This window comes from Rhinichthys klamathensis, unplaced genomic scaffold, assembly GCF_029890125.1.
Source record: "Rhinichthys klamathensis goyatoka isolate OS25496 unplaced genomic scaffold, OSU_Roscu_1.1 h1tg000101l_1, whole genome shotgun sequence".
NCBI classification, from domain to species: Eukaryota; Metazoa; Chordata; class Actinopteri; order Cypriniformes; family Leuciscidae; genus Rhinichthys; species Rhinichthys klamathensis.
The window spans coordinates 954,786-968,367 of NW_026606640.1; the positions used below are offsets into that span (position 1 = coordinate 954,786).

At 36.6% G+C, this 13,582-nt stretch overlaps 1 protein-coding gene across 2 annotated transcripts; it reads right to left on the reverse strand.

The window, feature by feature from the left end:
* Positions 1-2,379: 2,379 nt before the first annotated feature.
* Positions 2,380-12,097, reverse strand: slc16a12b (solute carrier family 16 member 12b). 2 transcript variants are annotated; one of them, XM_056253065.1, is made up of 7 exons: positions 11,939-12,097; positions 10,203-10,451; positions 8,477-8,580; positions 5,219-5,362; positions 4,514-5,108; positions 3,119-3,378; positions 2,380-2,890 (listed from the first exon to the last, which is right to left on the reverse strand). In XM_056253065.1, exons 2-7 carry the CDS (start codon positions 10,310-10,312, stop codon positions 2,658-2,660), a joined length of 1,446 nt encoding a protein of 481 aa, XP_056109040.1. In that variant the 5' UTR covers positions 10,313-10,451; positions 11,939-12,097; the 3' UTR covers positions 2,380-2,657. The 2 variants fall into 2 exon arrangements, with proteins under 2 accessions (XP_056109040.1, XP_056109039.1); XM_056253064.1 differs by having other exon boundaries at positions 10,203-11,408.
* Positions 12,098-13,582: the final 1,485 nt, after the last annotated feature.

Genomic DNA, 13,582 nt, shown 5'->3' on the forward strand with positions numbered 1-13,582 from the left:
TCTTTGTTCTCAGTTTGTCTGTCTTGACCTAATTTCCCAGTTCGTTTAATAGTCGTTTCATTCACCTGTTGTCATTTAATTAGCTAATTTCCCTGGTGTATAAATAATTCCTGTTTGGTTCAGTTCAATATCGGTCATTGTCAATGTTAGTTGTGTTTATGTTACTGGCTCCCTTCCTGAGTATTCGAGTTTGCTATTAGGACTATTTTGCAAGATATCCTGTTTCAAGTATCTTTGGATTCTAAGACCCGTGACAGACATTATAGCTATACATTTTTAAACCTGTATATCTTTGACAAATAAAAACACTGCTTTTTGTGTGCATTGTGTGTTAAGAAAATTGTTTTTACCAGTAACTAATATCACTTAAACTTGCAGAATTGTGAGATGATGCAAGCCACACTTTATACTCTTGAAAATTAAAAATGGAACATTACCAATATATTTTTTCATGTTTTATATAGTCTATTTTTTTTAACCCAATGAAATTCACTATTACTAAAACATTACATTTAGTTCAGACTGTTGACATCAAGTTCTAAAGGTTATATATTAGTCCCATGCCTCAGTAGCATCCATTATATCTTCAGTCTCTTGCATAAGTCTCAAGAAACTCATTAGTCTCAAGAAACTCGAATCACTTTCCAAAGAAACGTTGAAGAACTGCTTAGTTGTAGCAAACTCATGATCATAAAAAAGGCATTGCTGAATACAAATATCAGACCTTTACAAACCATTTGCAGAACAAGGGCAAATGTATGAAGGACTAAAAATGACATAAGGAAAAATAAATAAATAAAAGTAGAAATAAATAAATAAATGCAGAAATATAGTGAAAATAAATACATTTTGGTAATATAAATGGCTATTTTTTTGTATTTTTACATGTATTTATTTATGCATTTCTATATGTATTTATTTATGTATTTATACATTTATTTATACATTTATGTATTTATATATTTATTTATTTCTACATTTATTTATTTCTGTATTTCCACATTTATTTATTTCTGTATTTCCACATTTCTACATTTATTTATTTCTGTATTAATAATTTCGCAGGGGGTCGAAATTAGGCACAACACCTGTTCTACTGATTGACATCTTCTTAATATATGGTGACATCCATCAGCGGATCCAAGAACATTTTGCTTAATTTCAGACTTTAATGCACCCACACGGAAGAATTTGTGCATTGAATATAATGTTAGAGAAATTAAACCATACACTGTCAACTAATGATGTGTAGACCATCGTTCTTTTGTTACTCAGTATAGTTTTTTATTAAGGATGGGGATCGAGACCCGGTTCTGAAAGCACCCAAACTTTCTCTAAAATCAATAAGGTCCGAGCTTATCGGATACTGCTACTGTTTCTAATGATGGCACCGAAACGCGGTATTAAACGGGCTCGGGACTGTTATTAACAGGCTGCAGCTTCCCCTCCATTCTGTCGCGCACACAGCGCCCTGCAGAGACGCAGACGCCGGTTCGTCGCTGTGGAGACGGGGAAGTTCAGTTAGCTCCAAACTACTCAATTTGCCGACAGCTACGCTCCTTATGTGCAATAAAACCTTCGCGAGTAAAAATACAATACTTTATAATTATCAGTACACCTGTGTGTAAGGTAAACATGTAGAAAGGGTTAATTATCTCTGTCCTCAGTCTCTCATCCTGTATGTTCTATTAACAGCTTATATTAACCCAAGCACCGAGGCGAGTAGTCTTCCTTGTACCAGTGAAATCAAGGCAGTAGTAGTAGATTCGATCACATCTCTCTAACCAATCCTGCTTCAGACTGATGTTGGCACCCCCCACTTAATTAGCATACAGGCGGAGGGAAAAATAAATGTAGAAATGTGGAAATACAGAAATAAATAAATGTAGAAATACAGAAATAAATAAATGTAGAAATGTGGAAATACAGAAATAAATAAATGTAGAAATAAATATATAAATACATAAATGTAGAAATACATAAATAAATACATATAGAAATGCATAAATAAATAAATACATGTAAAAATACAGAAATAGCCATATGACCAAAATGTATTTATTTTTTACTATATTTCTGCATTTATTTATTTATTTCTACTTTTATTTATTTATTTATTTTTCCTTATGTCATTTTTAGTCCTTCATACAAATGTACTACCCTTGATATCTGAATTATACAGCAGCTCAGACTGTCCAGATATCTAGGGTTCAGCACTGTCCTCTACTGACTTAAATAACGTACTGCAACTGGAGCTTCAAGTATAATAACCTACATTTGTAATTCTATGTCCACAGAAAAAAAATATACACAAGAAAAACTCACTGAATACTGACACATTATTATAAAATATGAGACATAAATAAAATAAATAAAATGTAAGTCTTGTGTTGTAACCCACTTTCTTTAAAGCTTGCAACTGTAGATGAGAATAAATGCTTTTGAACAATAAGTCAACAAAAGGCATGAGAAAACTTTTATACACAAACAATTCTTTTCTCAATTAAACATTATTAATGACTCTATACATTAATAGAGTCTAATAGTATTTCATAAAATTTCATTTCATTGATATCTAACAGTATTTCATAAAATTGATTAAACAAAGAAATAGACATTTAAAAAAAAATAACATTAAAAAAATTGTTATTCCAACGCTATAAAGTTGCTGGTATAATTGTCATCAAGTCTTTATTTTTAGAACTATAATAGTCCACTTGTTTGCCTTCGCATGACACCAATTTTGGGTCTTTGCTCAGGCTGTTCTTTCGGTTTCTCCGGCAATGCCGAATGACGGCAACTGAGAACAGCAGGAGAGAGCTTGCGATCAGGGCGAACCCACTCAAAAAGAATGTCGCCGTGTAAGTCCCTGTGGTGTCAACCAACCAACCTATACAACAACAACAAAAAATCACATGATTACCTGACAGCTTTTTGAAAGTAGCATGTATCCTACAGTTTGGTTGGGTAACATGTCTCTGTACATTAACAGTTTACCACTTATTGGGCTTTTAATTGGGCACGTCATTACAAAGCGACAATTATGGTTAATGTTTTTTTTCTTTAACATTCCAGATAGTTATTAACCTATCAAAATAAAATAATTTGAGGCCTTTACCTCCAATGGGTGGGCTGACCAGATAGGGAAGAGCGTGGAGGAAGTACACAACCCCGAGAGCTGAAGAGAGGTATGCTGTCCCTACAACATCTGATGTTACCACAGGAATTAGGGCAACATAGGCTCCATCAAAGTACCCATAGAGCACAGAGAAGGGTACCAGCAAGACAAATGTGCGTAAAAGGGGGATAAAAAGACAACATAGTCCCTCCATTCCCACAGCAAACATGTAGCATATATTCCTGTACTTCTTTAGACACCTGGGAGAGATACAGAAAGGGTTAGTCAGCATGATCTGGGGCCGGTTGCATAAACATAGCCATTATGTTAAGACGTTATGTTTTTATGTTACTGATTTAAAAAAAATATGAACAGTGTTAAAGAAAAAACTTTGATGTCTAACTTGTAAAACTAGTCTTAGAGGTTTATGCAACCATCCCCATAAGCAAACAATCAACATTCTGTTTGGTTTCCTAAAACCTGAGGGTGTTTTTTGTTGTTGCTTTTTGACCTCTTCAAATAACTCATCTGGCGAAAAACCATGACATGTACACCCTCTTTCTAAACGGACAGCTGGGTCAATGATAAAGAAAAGGACAAATCTTTTAAAATCTAAAAACATGTGTTCCAAGTTATTAGAAATGTACTATTCATGGTCGTTTCATGTTTTAGAAAACTTTTTACACCATTTAAAAATTCAATTTAATGAATGTCAAAAATGTCACCATATTTTCCCTATACCTTGAATAACATGTATACACATCTTAAACATTATTATTCAACTTTTTAAAGTATTTTTTTAAGGTAATTTTTTTTTTTTTTTTTTTACAAATATGCTCTTTTTATTAATAATTCCATTCTCTCTCTGCCTGATATTTATAATATTTATAATAAGTTTTTGGGGAGTCACACAACATGACATTTTACAACCTGATATTTTAAGAGACTTATTTAGATAATCATGAGGGTCTGCAGGGATCTTCTCTATGACATAATTTCCTTTTTTGTATTTATTTCTGCTTGGTCGTACCACATGACTTTGATGAGGCAATTCGACGTTTTTCAAATATAAAAAAGAAGTTAAGCTTTTATGTTAAAACTTTTTTTTAAATAAATAATCATAAACGATGATGCTAAACTACTAGGCTTATGCCCCCCAATGATTTAATTAATCTTAGAATAGGTGTATTAATGTCAATGTATTGAGATCTAAAAAAACAAAAAACAAAATTGTGTCATGTCAATGACACAGTTGCTTATTGGATAACAAAATCGGTTATTAGAAAAAAACAGATAATTAGATCTGAAAAAAACCAAAAAAAAAACATTTGCCTTAGTCAATAAATTACCTATTCCTGTTTTTGACTAATGCAATATTAACACAAAACAACATACCTAATGTCAGTGAGCCAGCCAAATGTGATGTTGCCAACAATGTCAATAACCCCTAGTATGGACATCAGGAACGCAGCATGCTGATGACCGACACCTACATCCAGTGCGTAGGGCACTAGGTACACGAATGGAAGACTGCACCCACTGGCCAGCAGCAGGAAGGAGCCTGACAACACCATGAAGTCAGGCATGAGCAGGAAGTGGTATTCTTGCATGGACTGAAGGAAGCGTTGCTTAGCATTCACTTCTAATTTATCGCCTGCAGCATTCCCCGTATGTACGCCATTTACCGCAGGCGACTTAATGCTATACCCACACTCTGAGTCCACTGGAAGAGGACAGGCCTCCTCTTCCTTTAGAATGATGGGCCGTAACAGAGCTCCACATACACACAGGTTAGACACAAAGCCCCCTAAAATGAGGAGGGCCCCACGCCATGAATAGTGTTCGATTAGCAGCTGCACTACTGGGGCCAGGATGAAGGTCCCGATGCCACTGCCAGACATGGCAATGCCATAGGCCAAAGCCTTTCTCTCACAGAAATAGATCCCGACCATGGCAATGGCTGGAGTATAGCAAAGGGCAAAGCCAAGCCCTAAAAAAAGAAGGATATAAATTAAAACGGTAAACATGTTGAACTTGCTACACACTAAGTGCCGCGCATGGGTCTGTAGATCAGTGTTTTAGGGATCTTGTGGCTCTTACCAGTTACCACTCCCAGGGTAAGGTAAAGATATTCCAGACTGGTGGCGAAGGAGCTGAGGACTAGTCCTACTGAGGCCAGGAATCCTCCTACTATTACAGCTACACGGCATGACAACTGATTCCCAATCAGGCTTCCGAGTGGAGCTGCAAAGTAATGTGAATAAATGTTGTGCTCATATTGAAAAATATGTTCTAAATAATAAAAGTCATATTTAAATAATATTTACGGTAAGCCGGGTTTGCATCCACATACACTACTTTGTAAACATTACTGTGTCATTCCGTGTCAACTCAACCAGAGGTCCCCGGCTCAAATTTTTGATTTTGATCATTTTTTGTCTGGTAAAAGAAATATATAAATGAAGAAGAAAGCCAACATATTAAATGTCATGAATGTATATTTACTGAGTAATACACTATTTTGTAGAGGGGGGTCAAAATGACAATTTTCACCTGAGATTTGGAGCCAAATTACAGGGGTGTAAAATGACTTTAGAAAGATGGCAGCATCATTATTTTATTTTTTTACACAGAGATTGACAGGTCTATTAGTAAAATCTGTTGACTTTAGCAATCTTTGTTGCATTAAACTGTATGTCAACAGTGACAGTTAAAAAATGACAAAAAGCACTTCTTGTGTTTTCTGTCTCAAGTTTGCATGCCTGTGACTCAAGAAGTATTAAAGATATTAATATCCTTTTAGATTCTGGTTCTTTAAAAACTTTCCTTTTGGTAACTTCACTTTAAAGGCCCTCGATGGTTCAATCCCAGAGATATTAACATGTTAATGTGGCTCCATGAGAGTAAATTTGTAAATTGTACACATTTTCAGTGGTCAAAAACCAAACATGGGTCACTTTGCATAAAGCTGATACTTTTTTTCTTTTAAAGAGGAATATCTAAAGAGCAAATAATGATAAAATTATAATTGTGTCAACATTTTTTCATCAGCTCAATTGCATAGAACATACCTGTCTGAATGCCATAGATATTCTTTTTCCAAAGTTGTCATGCCTGTAACTCTAAAAGTATTAAAGATTTCTTAATATCCTTTAGATTCTAATTCTTAATAAACTATCCTTTTGAAATGTTCATTTTCAAGGCCCTATATATATAGTTCAGTCCCATCGATATGTGGATCTCAAAGCAGCTCCATGTTCAAATTGCTGAATTTTACCCATTTTCAGTGATCAAAAACCAAATGTGGTTCACTTTGCACACAGCTGATTTCCGTTTTTGTCAAACAGCGACCCCTAGAGTCGCTGTGGAGTACTTGTACTGTCGTGAATAGCACTCACGCAGAGATGGCTCGCACTCACGGCCGGATCCCCTCCCCCTGTACACCGGTACCTGTACAGTAGGATGGACGCTGTAACGAGTGGAAATAAGGTATGGCCCCTTTAAGAGCTGCGCGCGCCCTGCGCCTCGAACACCACATGTATACGGCGCTGGGTTATTTCTGTTTGATGCTCATTTTATCAGAATTTTATCAGATCTGTTTTTTGCCGTAAAGCAATTCGTTACCTCGCGAAACCTGATATCACACGATACTTCCTAACACTGAGGCCGGCGGCTCGCCGGCCCAAAGTTGCAAGGGTGGTTTTGCGGCTCACAGGCACCAGGGGGGTGCGAGACGACCACCATTCAACACAAAATCAGTAATATAAACATTACAATGACTCCAAAGCTGTTCGGTTAAGGTAAAAAAGTTACTTAGTTCACCTTTAAAGAGGAATGTCTGAAGAAAAAATAATGTTTAAACTAGAAATTAATCTTGTTTCCCTCTACCAGAACAATCGGTTTAAAAGAAAAAAAGAATCAGCTGTGTGCAAAGTGACAAGCTTGGTTTTTGACCACTGAAAATTTGTACAATTTACTCATGGAGCCACATTAAGATCTTCATATCTCTGGGATTGAACCATCGAGGGCCTTTAAAATGAAGATACCAAAAGGAAAGTTTGTTAAGAACCAGAATCTAAAAGGATATTAAGATATCTTTAATACTTCTTGAGTTACAGGCATGCAGACTTGAGGCAAAAAACACAAGTGTGTTTTTTTTACTGTCACAGTTGGCATATAATGCAAAAAAAGATTGCTAAAGTCAACAGATTTTACTAATAGACCTAGCAATCTCTGTGTAAAAAATAAAATAATGATGCTTCCATCTTTCTAAAGTCATTTATACACTACTGTAATTTGGCTCCAAATCTCAGGTGAAAATTGTCATTTTTACCCCCTCTACAAAATAGTGGATTACTCAGTAAATATACATCCAGGACATTTAATATTTTGGCTTTCATCACTATTAATGTTTGTCTTTCTACAGAAAAAAATATTGACAAAATCAAACATTTGAGCTGGGGAAGTTTCAAGGATGCATTAAATTGTTCAAAAGTAAAGAGACTTATTCATACAAAAAATGCTGTTGTTTTGAACTTCTATTCATCAAAAAATTCTGAAACAAAGTATCATGGTTTCCACAAAAATATTAAGCACCACCACTGTCTTCGACATTGCTTATAATAAGAAATGTTTCTTGAGCACAAAAACAGCATATTATAATAAATTCTGAAGGATCGTGTGACAATGAATACTGGAATAATTGCTACTGAAACCTCAAACTTTTGAACAGTAGTGTTTTTTTAACAAATTTAGAAATATTACAAAGTTCGATCAGATAATTGGTCACTAGTACCGCTATTATTAAGCCGCTCTCTCCTATTACATGACAACATACAGTATTACAACATACTGTATATGATTTGCAAACTATGTGCTTCCACAGACCCTGGGCCCTGACAAAACAAATCAGCCTTGTGATAAAAGAGAACATGTCAGCCAAACATGAAATTGGAAAGCTTTATGTAATAACAGCATTTCTTACGTCTTTTGTTTACTACAACAGCTTTAAGAAGGCCTTTCCTTTGCAATGTAATTCTTAAGATTGTTGCACTGTCAACAGCAGACAGCGCCGGGTGTATAGGAAAGCAAACAGGCCTGTTTTTTTGGGTCAAGCTTGCGACACTGGTGTGTCCTCTCAAGATGTTCGCTGTGTGTTGCTGACTTCAAGAGAACGTTTTGAGCCTCCCACAGGCTGCAGGTCTTGCTTAGTTTCTTATGCAACAGTATTGTCTCAGATGTGCAAAAACTTTCTCACTGAGTTCTGCAGATGGAAACCCTATTTTAGACCGGCCAATGATGATGATTGGGATGCGCTAATGTGTGATGGTTTTAGTGTCAAGTATGACGTTTCCTTACCACACAGCATGGTTGTGCAGTCCACTAATGAATGAATCCATGCCGTCCCAGAGTAATCTCTTCCAAAGTGCATCTGAAACTCAACAAAGAATATAGAGATGCATCTGGAAAAGAGAAAAAGACAAAACAACTCTGATCAGACAGAACACAAACAAGTTTGTGGTCTTTAAAGGACCATATTGTGACACTTCAGACTAACAACACACATTAAAGTCCAGTGCCATTCACAGCCAGTTACTATGAACAGCCGCGCAGATCGTGGGTGTCTGGATATGAAAGGCTGAGACGGGGTAATGAGGCACAAGCCTCTGCAGTGCCTGTTCAGCACCTGAACAAACAAAACTAGATCACCAGGCAGGTCACTCGGGTCAGAGCATTCAGTGTGGTTATGACAGCCAGCAACTCTCACGTCTTCCGCCACTGAGACAGACGTGTCTGGCCATCGGCCATTAAAGAAGGAGATGTCCTTCAGGCAACCATTGGCTTAGCCAAGGTGCAGACTTAAAGGGTAAAATCTTACTTTAGGACTTGAATAACACACACATACTTGAATGATAAGAGCTTTTTAAGGGGTTGAGGGCAGAGAACAGAATATCCATAAGATAAAAAAGAGGTTAAAAAGGCACATTTTCCATCTGAAAACCACTGGATGCACTTTAAGCTCAAAAAGAGTTTCATCATCTGGTAATCCTCGGGTTGATTATTACCACTTATCTCAGCAGGACTTAAGAAATGGTCAAAAGAATGCTTGTTTCAGAGGTGAGGTCGAATGAACTGTTTCGTTCTTGCCAGCCTGTTTGCAATTTCATCCTAGTAAACGTCAAGCAGCTTTGCAGACCTGTTCTTCAGGTTCTCGTGTTTCACACCTTTATATGTCAGATGATGTACCTGCACATTTAAATTTAATGATGAAATAATTACAGGGTTTAAACAGCATAGTCGGCAGAATACATTCACCACCCCAGGGGTAATGTCAAAATACTGCTAAATGGAACAGCTTGTCTAAAGCAGTGTAAAAGGAAAACTTTACCTCTCGCCACATAGTACTGTATATAGAAAAAACTTCGATTGTAGCAACAAATGACACTTACAACAGCACATTACAAAATAAACACACAAATGTGTTAACATAACCAGTCAAAGCAGTAAAAAACACTTCTAAGAGGCTAATAGATGTTAAAACAACACTGTGTTATCTATATCCAAGTGCGAACGCCTGAAAGTTGTTTACAAGTCAGTCAAATGTAACCTGACCTCGAAGGCTGCAGCAGAAACACCAGATAGCGCTTGTCACTTTGTGAACCAATGACTCATTCTAGGCAATTCTCAGTGTGAACTAAATATAGCGTTTTGTTGTGCCACATGTACTGTACTATACAAGAGTATGTACTATTTGACAGGTTAAACCCATTTGAGGAACAAATCCAGACATTATTAGGGACAGAAGGTTTACGAGACTGTTTGTTCTTATTGTATGTTTCCTTTATATTTGCATTATTAGGTTGTTTATTTCTTAGATTTAAATTCAATAGAAATTTTTGGTCACTAAAAAAAGAAAGTTTAAGAGCAACAATATTCTTCAGCAATTAATTTTTATTAAGAAACCGGGCAGGTTAAAACCTGTGGTTTAATTATAGCTGAAAACAAAACACCTATCCCTATATCAACATGTTCTAGTTCTATTTAGAAAAAGTCTAAATACACTCTCCAAAAAAAAAAACCTTACCTCGTAACAGCTCTTGTGCAAACAGTTACCACAAAGCAGCCAGCCACGATCATCCATCCCCACCCTCCATCCGGAGGAAGGACCCCACCTTTCTTCCTTTCCTGAGCCATGGAGTCTGTCCTTCCCACCACTTTTATTTCCTTCAAACTCCAAAACTCCCAGTCCCAAACACACGCTGCACCTCTCTGCCGCCACACTCACTGGTCATGGAATTCCTTCTGCAGATGTGAGGCCCGGTCAGTGAGTCCGCTGAGCGCAAGATGACACACACAGCAAAACAGGCAGGAATAAGTAACAAGCTCAGCTAAAATGATTAACAGGCACGATGGGTGATGCACGTCTTCTGTAAATACGCATAAAATTTGACATCTTCCAGGTTTGGGGCTGCTTTTTGGTCTTACAAATGATTCACAGAGAAAAGTTAAATTTTGCATGACTGCATTCATGAGTGTTTCTGAGCCCATTCTAACTGATGGGTTGCCATCTTAACTTGAGACCTTGCAGTTTGTCTTCCTGACCCTTCAGACTCTTTTGGCCCAATTGAAAAGCTGATCTATTTTTTTAAAATGATTTTTAAATCATTTTGACATAGGCCTAGCTCTTTCCCAGACAGCAATATAGAATTCGCCCAGATCCGGCCCAAATTAGGTACGTGTGGAATCCACATGTTTTTGGTGTCTGAAAAAAAAAATAGATGTTGACACTACTTACTTTTAATCTATTAAAATCAGTGACACCGGTGTGGAAAATTTGATGCAAACAAGCCATTAAGAGCTAAAAACAATCAATTGTGTCATGTGCAATGTGCTTTGTCATACACAACACTGTCAGGATAAGATGATTCCAGTTGTTTTCCCTTATTATGCAACTGAACTTGTAGTTTATGAGTCTTCTAGTCTAGATATCAACTGACTGTGGGAAGTGGGAACAGTCCCAATTCCACATTGTTTCACTGCAGCATGAAAAACACACGTCAGCTCAATAGATTTCTTTGAAATTAGGCTTGTCTAATTGTGACAACTGATGCTTTCTGGGCGTATACACTCCTCTTCTCCCTCTAGTCAAAGTATGCCTTGTCAGTATTTTGCTAATTATATGTGCCTGACTGTGTCTCAAATCTGATCTTTGACATACAAGTCAAGTCACATGCTAGGACTTGCAAAGAACCGCATTGGTGGATTTAAAGTGGTTCCCTTCAGAAGTTGTCTACAAGAGAGGTGGAAAAAACAACCAATATGGGAGTCACTGGAGAGCATTTTATTTTTTGTTTTGTTTTTTAAATTTGCATTAATTTTATTATTATAATTTCATTTAATTTTGCCCCTGCAAGTTTTAAAGAACATTTGTTATACATTTGCCTAATTATCAAATAGGTTAAACCTTAGAGGGTTTAGTGTGAGATTTTTTTTTTTTTTTTTTTTTGAAAATCTAAAAGTAGTTGCAAATACATTGCATCTGGCACACAACATATTATTACTATTTTTTAGAGGTTTATTCTTGACATTTGTTAACATTTAGCTAAATAATCGTTTGTCTTTAAAAGAATACAACAAATGATAAAAAATTAATAATAATAATAATAATAATAATAATAATAATGAAAGAAAACTGAGAAAAAGATTAATATTTAGTTTTTCTTTGAACAGCTGAATATAAGTTCACAACTGCAACATCATTCGCGTGTTGAAACCAGATGTTTGGAAAAACTTCTTAAGTGGGGAAATTGAGGCACTTACCATTTCATAGAACAACCGCAGACACGGTCCAAACGGTCCCCATTCAACTCTTCTGCAATCACATGAACTGGTCCTGACGTCTGAAACTCTTCTGTACATTAATTTAATTGGGTTGGTGCAGCATGTTCATCATGCTGCGGCTTCCACCATTGAACAAGTTTGCAGCTGCGGCCGGTAACGTCACGGCCACGGTACTTCAACTTGTTTAAGCGTGCGAGCTGTACTTACCTCAGTTTCCACTCCCCCTTACACGTGAAAAGAAAATTATGCAAGTATGCATGGCAGGGTCTCGTGAGGATTTCCTACTCTCACTTGAAATACTGGCTGTTTGGGAGTTAACCCTACTGGTTGTGGGGGAACAACGCCACTGTTTACAAACATGCTCACATAGGCTACCATTTAATAGGTCTACAGTCTATTTTTATGTTGTTTTGATTACCGTTAAATAAATGATTCAATAGACACATAAAAGATAAGTGCATTCATCATCGCAGGTGATAAATAAATTAAAGTTACCAATTGAAATGGGTCACTCTTATATTTATATGGTAAATTCCACTTTTCATTACAAATGATTTATCCTTGCACATCATTATTTTAAGCTGCGGCTGGACGTAACCGATCGGCGGAGAGGAGCTGAAAACGGAGACGTGAAGTCGGACACTTTCTGGTTCCTGTAGTGACTCGCTGTTTTATCACAGCTGAAGTAAATAAATGTACATTTTCATTCTATACTTCAAACTGTCTGTTTGTACATGAATAAAGTTCATATGCCTATTGCAGGCCTACTATTTAAATACCAATGAAGTGTGGTCCGGTTTTATCAGTTTTGATAAACATGACACAATAATAACATCGCGACTACAGGAAAAGAGCTTTTACTGTTGTAAAAATGCAGATTTGTGAGCATTAGTGGAACTGAAGTTGTCAGAATAAACACAGTAACACACTTAATTATTGTCATGCAGTGAATTCGGCCAATCATGGAACAGCTGTGTCGTCATCAGAGCTTGTGCAGCTGCTCTCGAGAAACTGCGCTGGCTAGGGATGGGAATTGATAAGATTTTATCAATATCAATGCCACTAACGATTCTGCTTATCGATCCAATTCTTTAACGACTCTCTTATCGATTCCTGATAGCACTGTGAGGGAAAAAGTAGTCTTTTTCGGGGGAAAAAACAAGTTGTTTTATTTGTTTTAAAGCTTACACTTGACTAAGCAAACTGTACTTTTTATGTAATAAATGGAACCTTATTGTAAAGTGTTACCGATTAGTTATACACCGATTAAACGCCCCGTGAGTTCAGTGTTGGAAAGATCAGTTGTTTTAACCATTCATTAAAACGAATCGGTTCAAATGAGTAATTAGTTCGCGAATTGGACGTGTCATTATCGGACGTGTGCTCGTTGTGTGATTATCCCGGCAGTTGGGACATCCCACAAGATGTGTGTCATCACAGAAAACATTTCATCACTGGATCGTTTTTTTTCGTTTATTTGAAGTGTGATTATGTCAGCTGAATGTGCGGAACACTTTTCAGAGAAGATAAGGCAACGTATTTTAGCACAATTCACACCCAGCGGCAATTCAGGAAAAACAAATCTCCGAATGCTCCACAAAAAACTTTAGTCTCCCTACCTTA

Coding starts and splice junctions, on each gene's coding strand:
- slc16a12b (XM_056253065.1), bottom strand. CDS start 10,312: ATGGCTCAGGAAAGGAAGAAAGGTGGGGTCCTTCCTCCGGATGGAGGG. Junction 8,581..10,202: donor TGCACAAGAGCTGTTACGAG/GTAAGGTTTTTT, acceptor TCTCTTTTCCAG/ATGCATCTCTATATTCTTTG. Junction 2,891..3,118: donor GGTCAGCCCACCCATTGGAG/GTAAAGGCCTCA, acceptor GTTGTTGTATAG/GTTGGTTGGTTGACACCACA.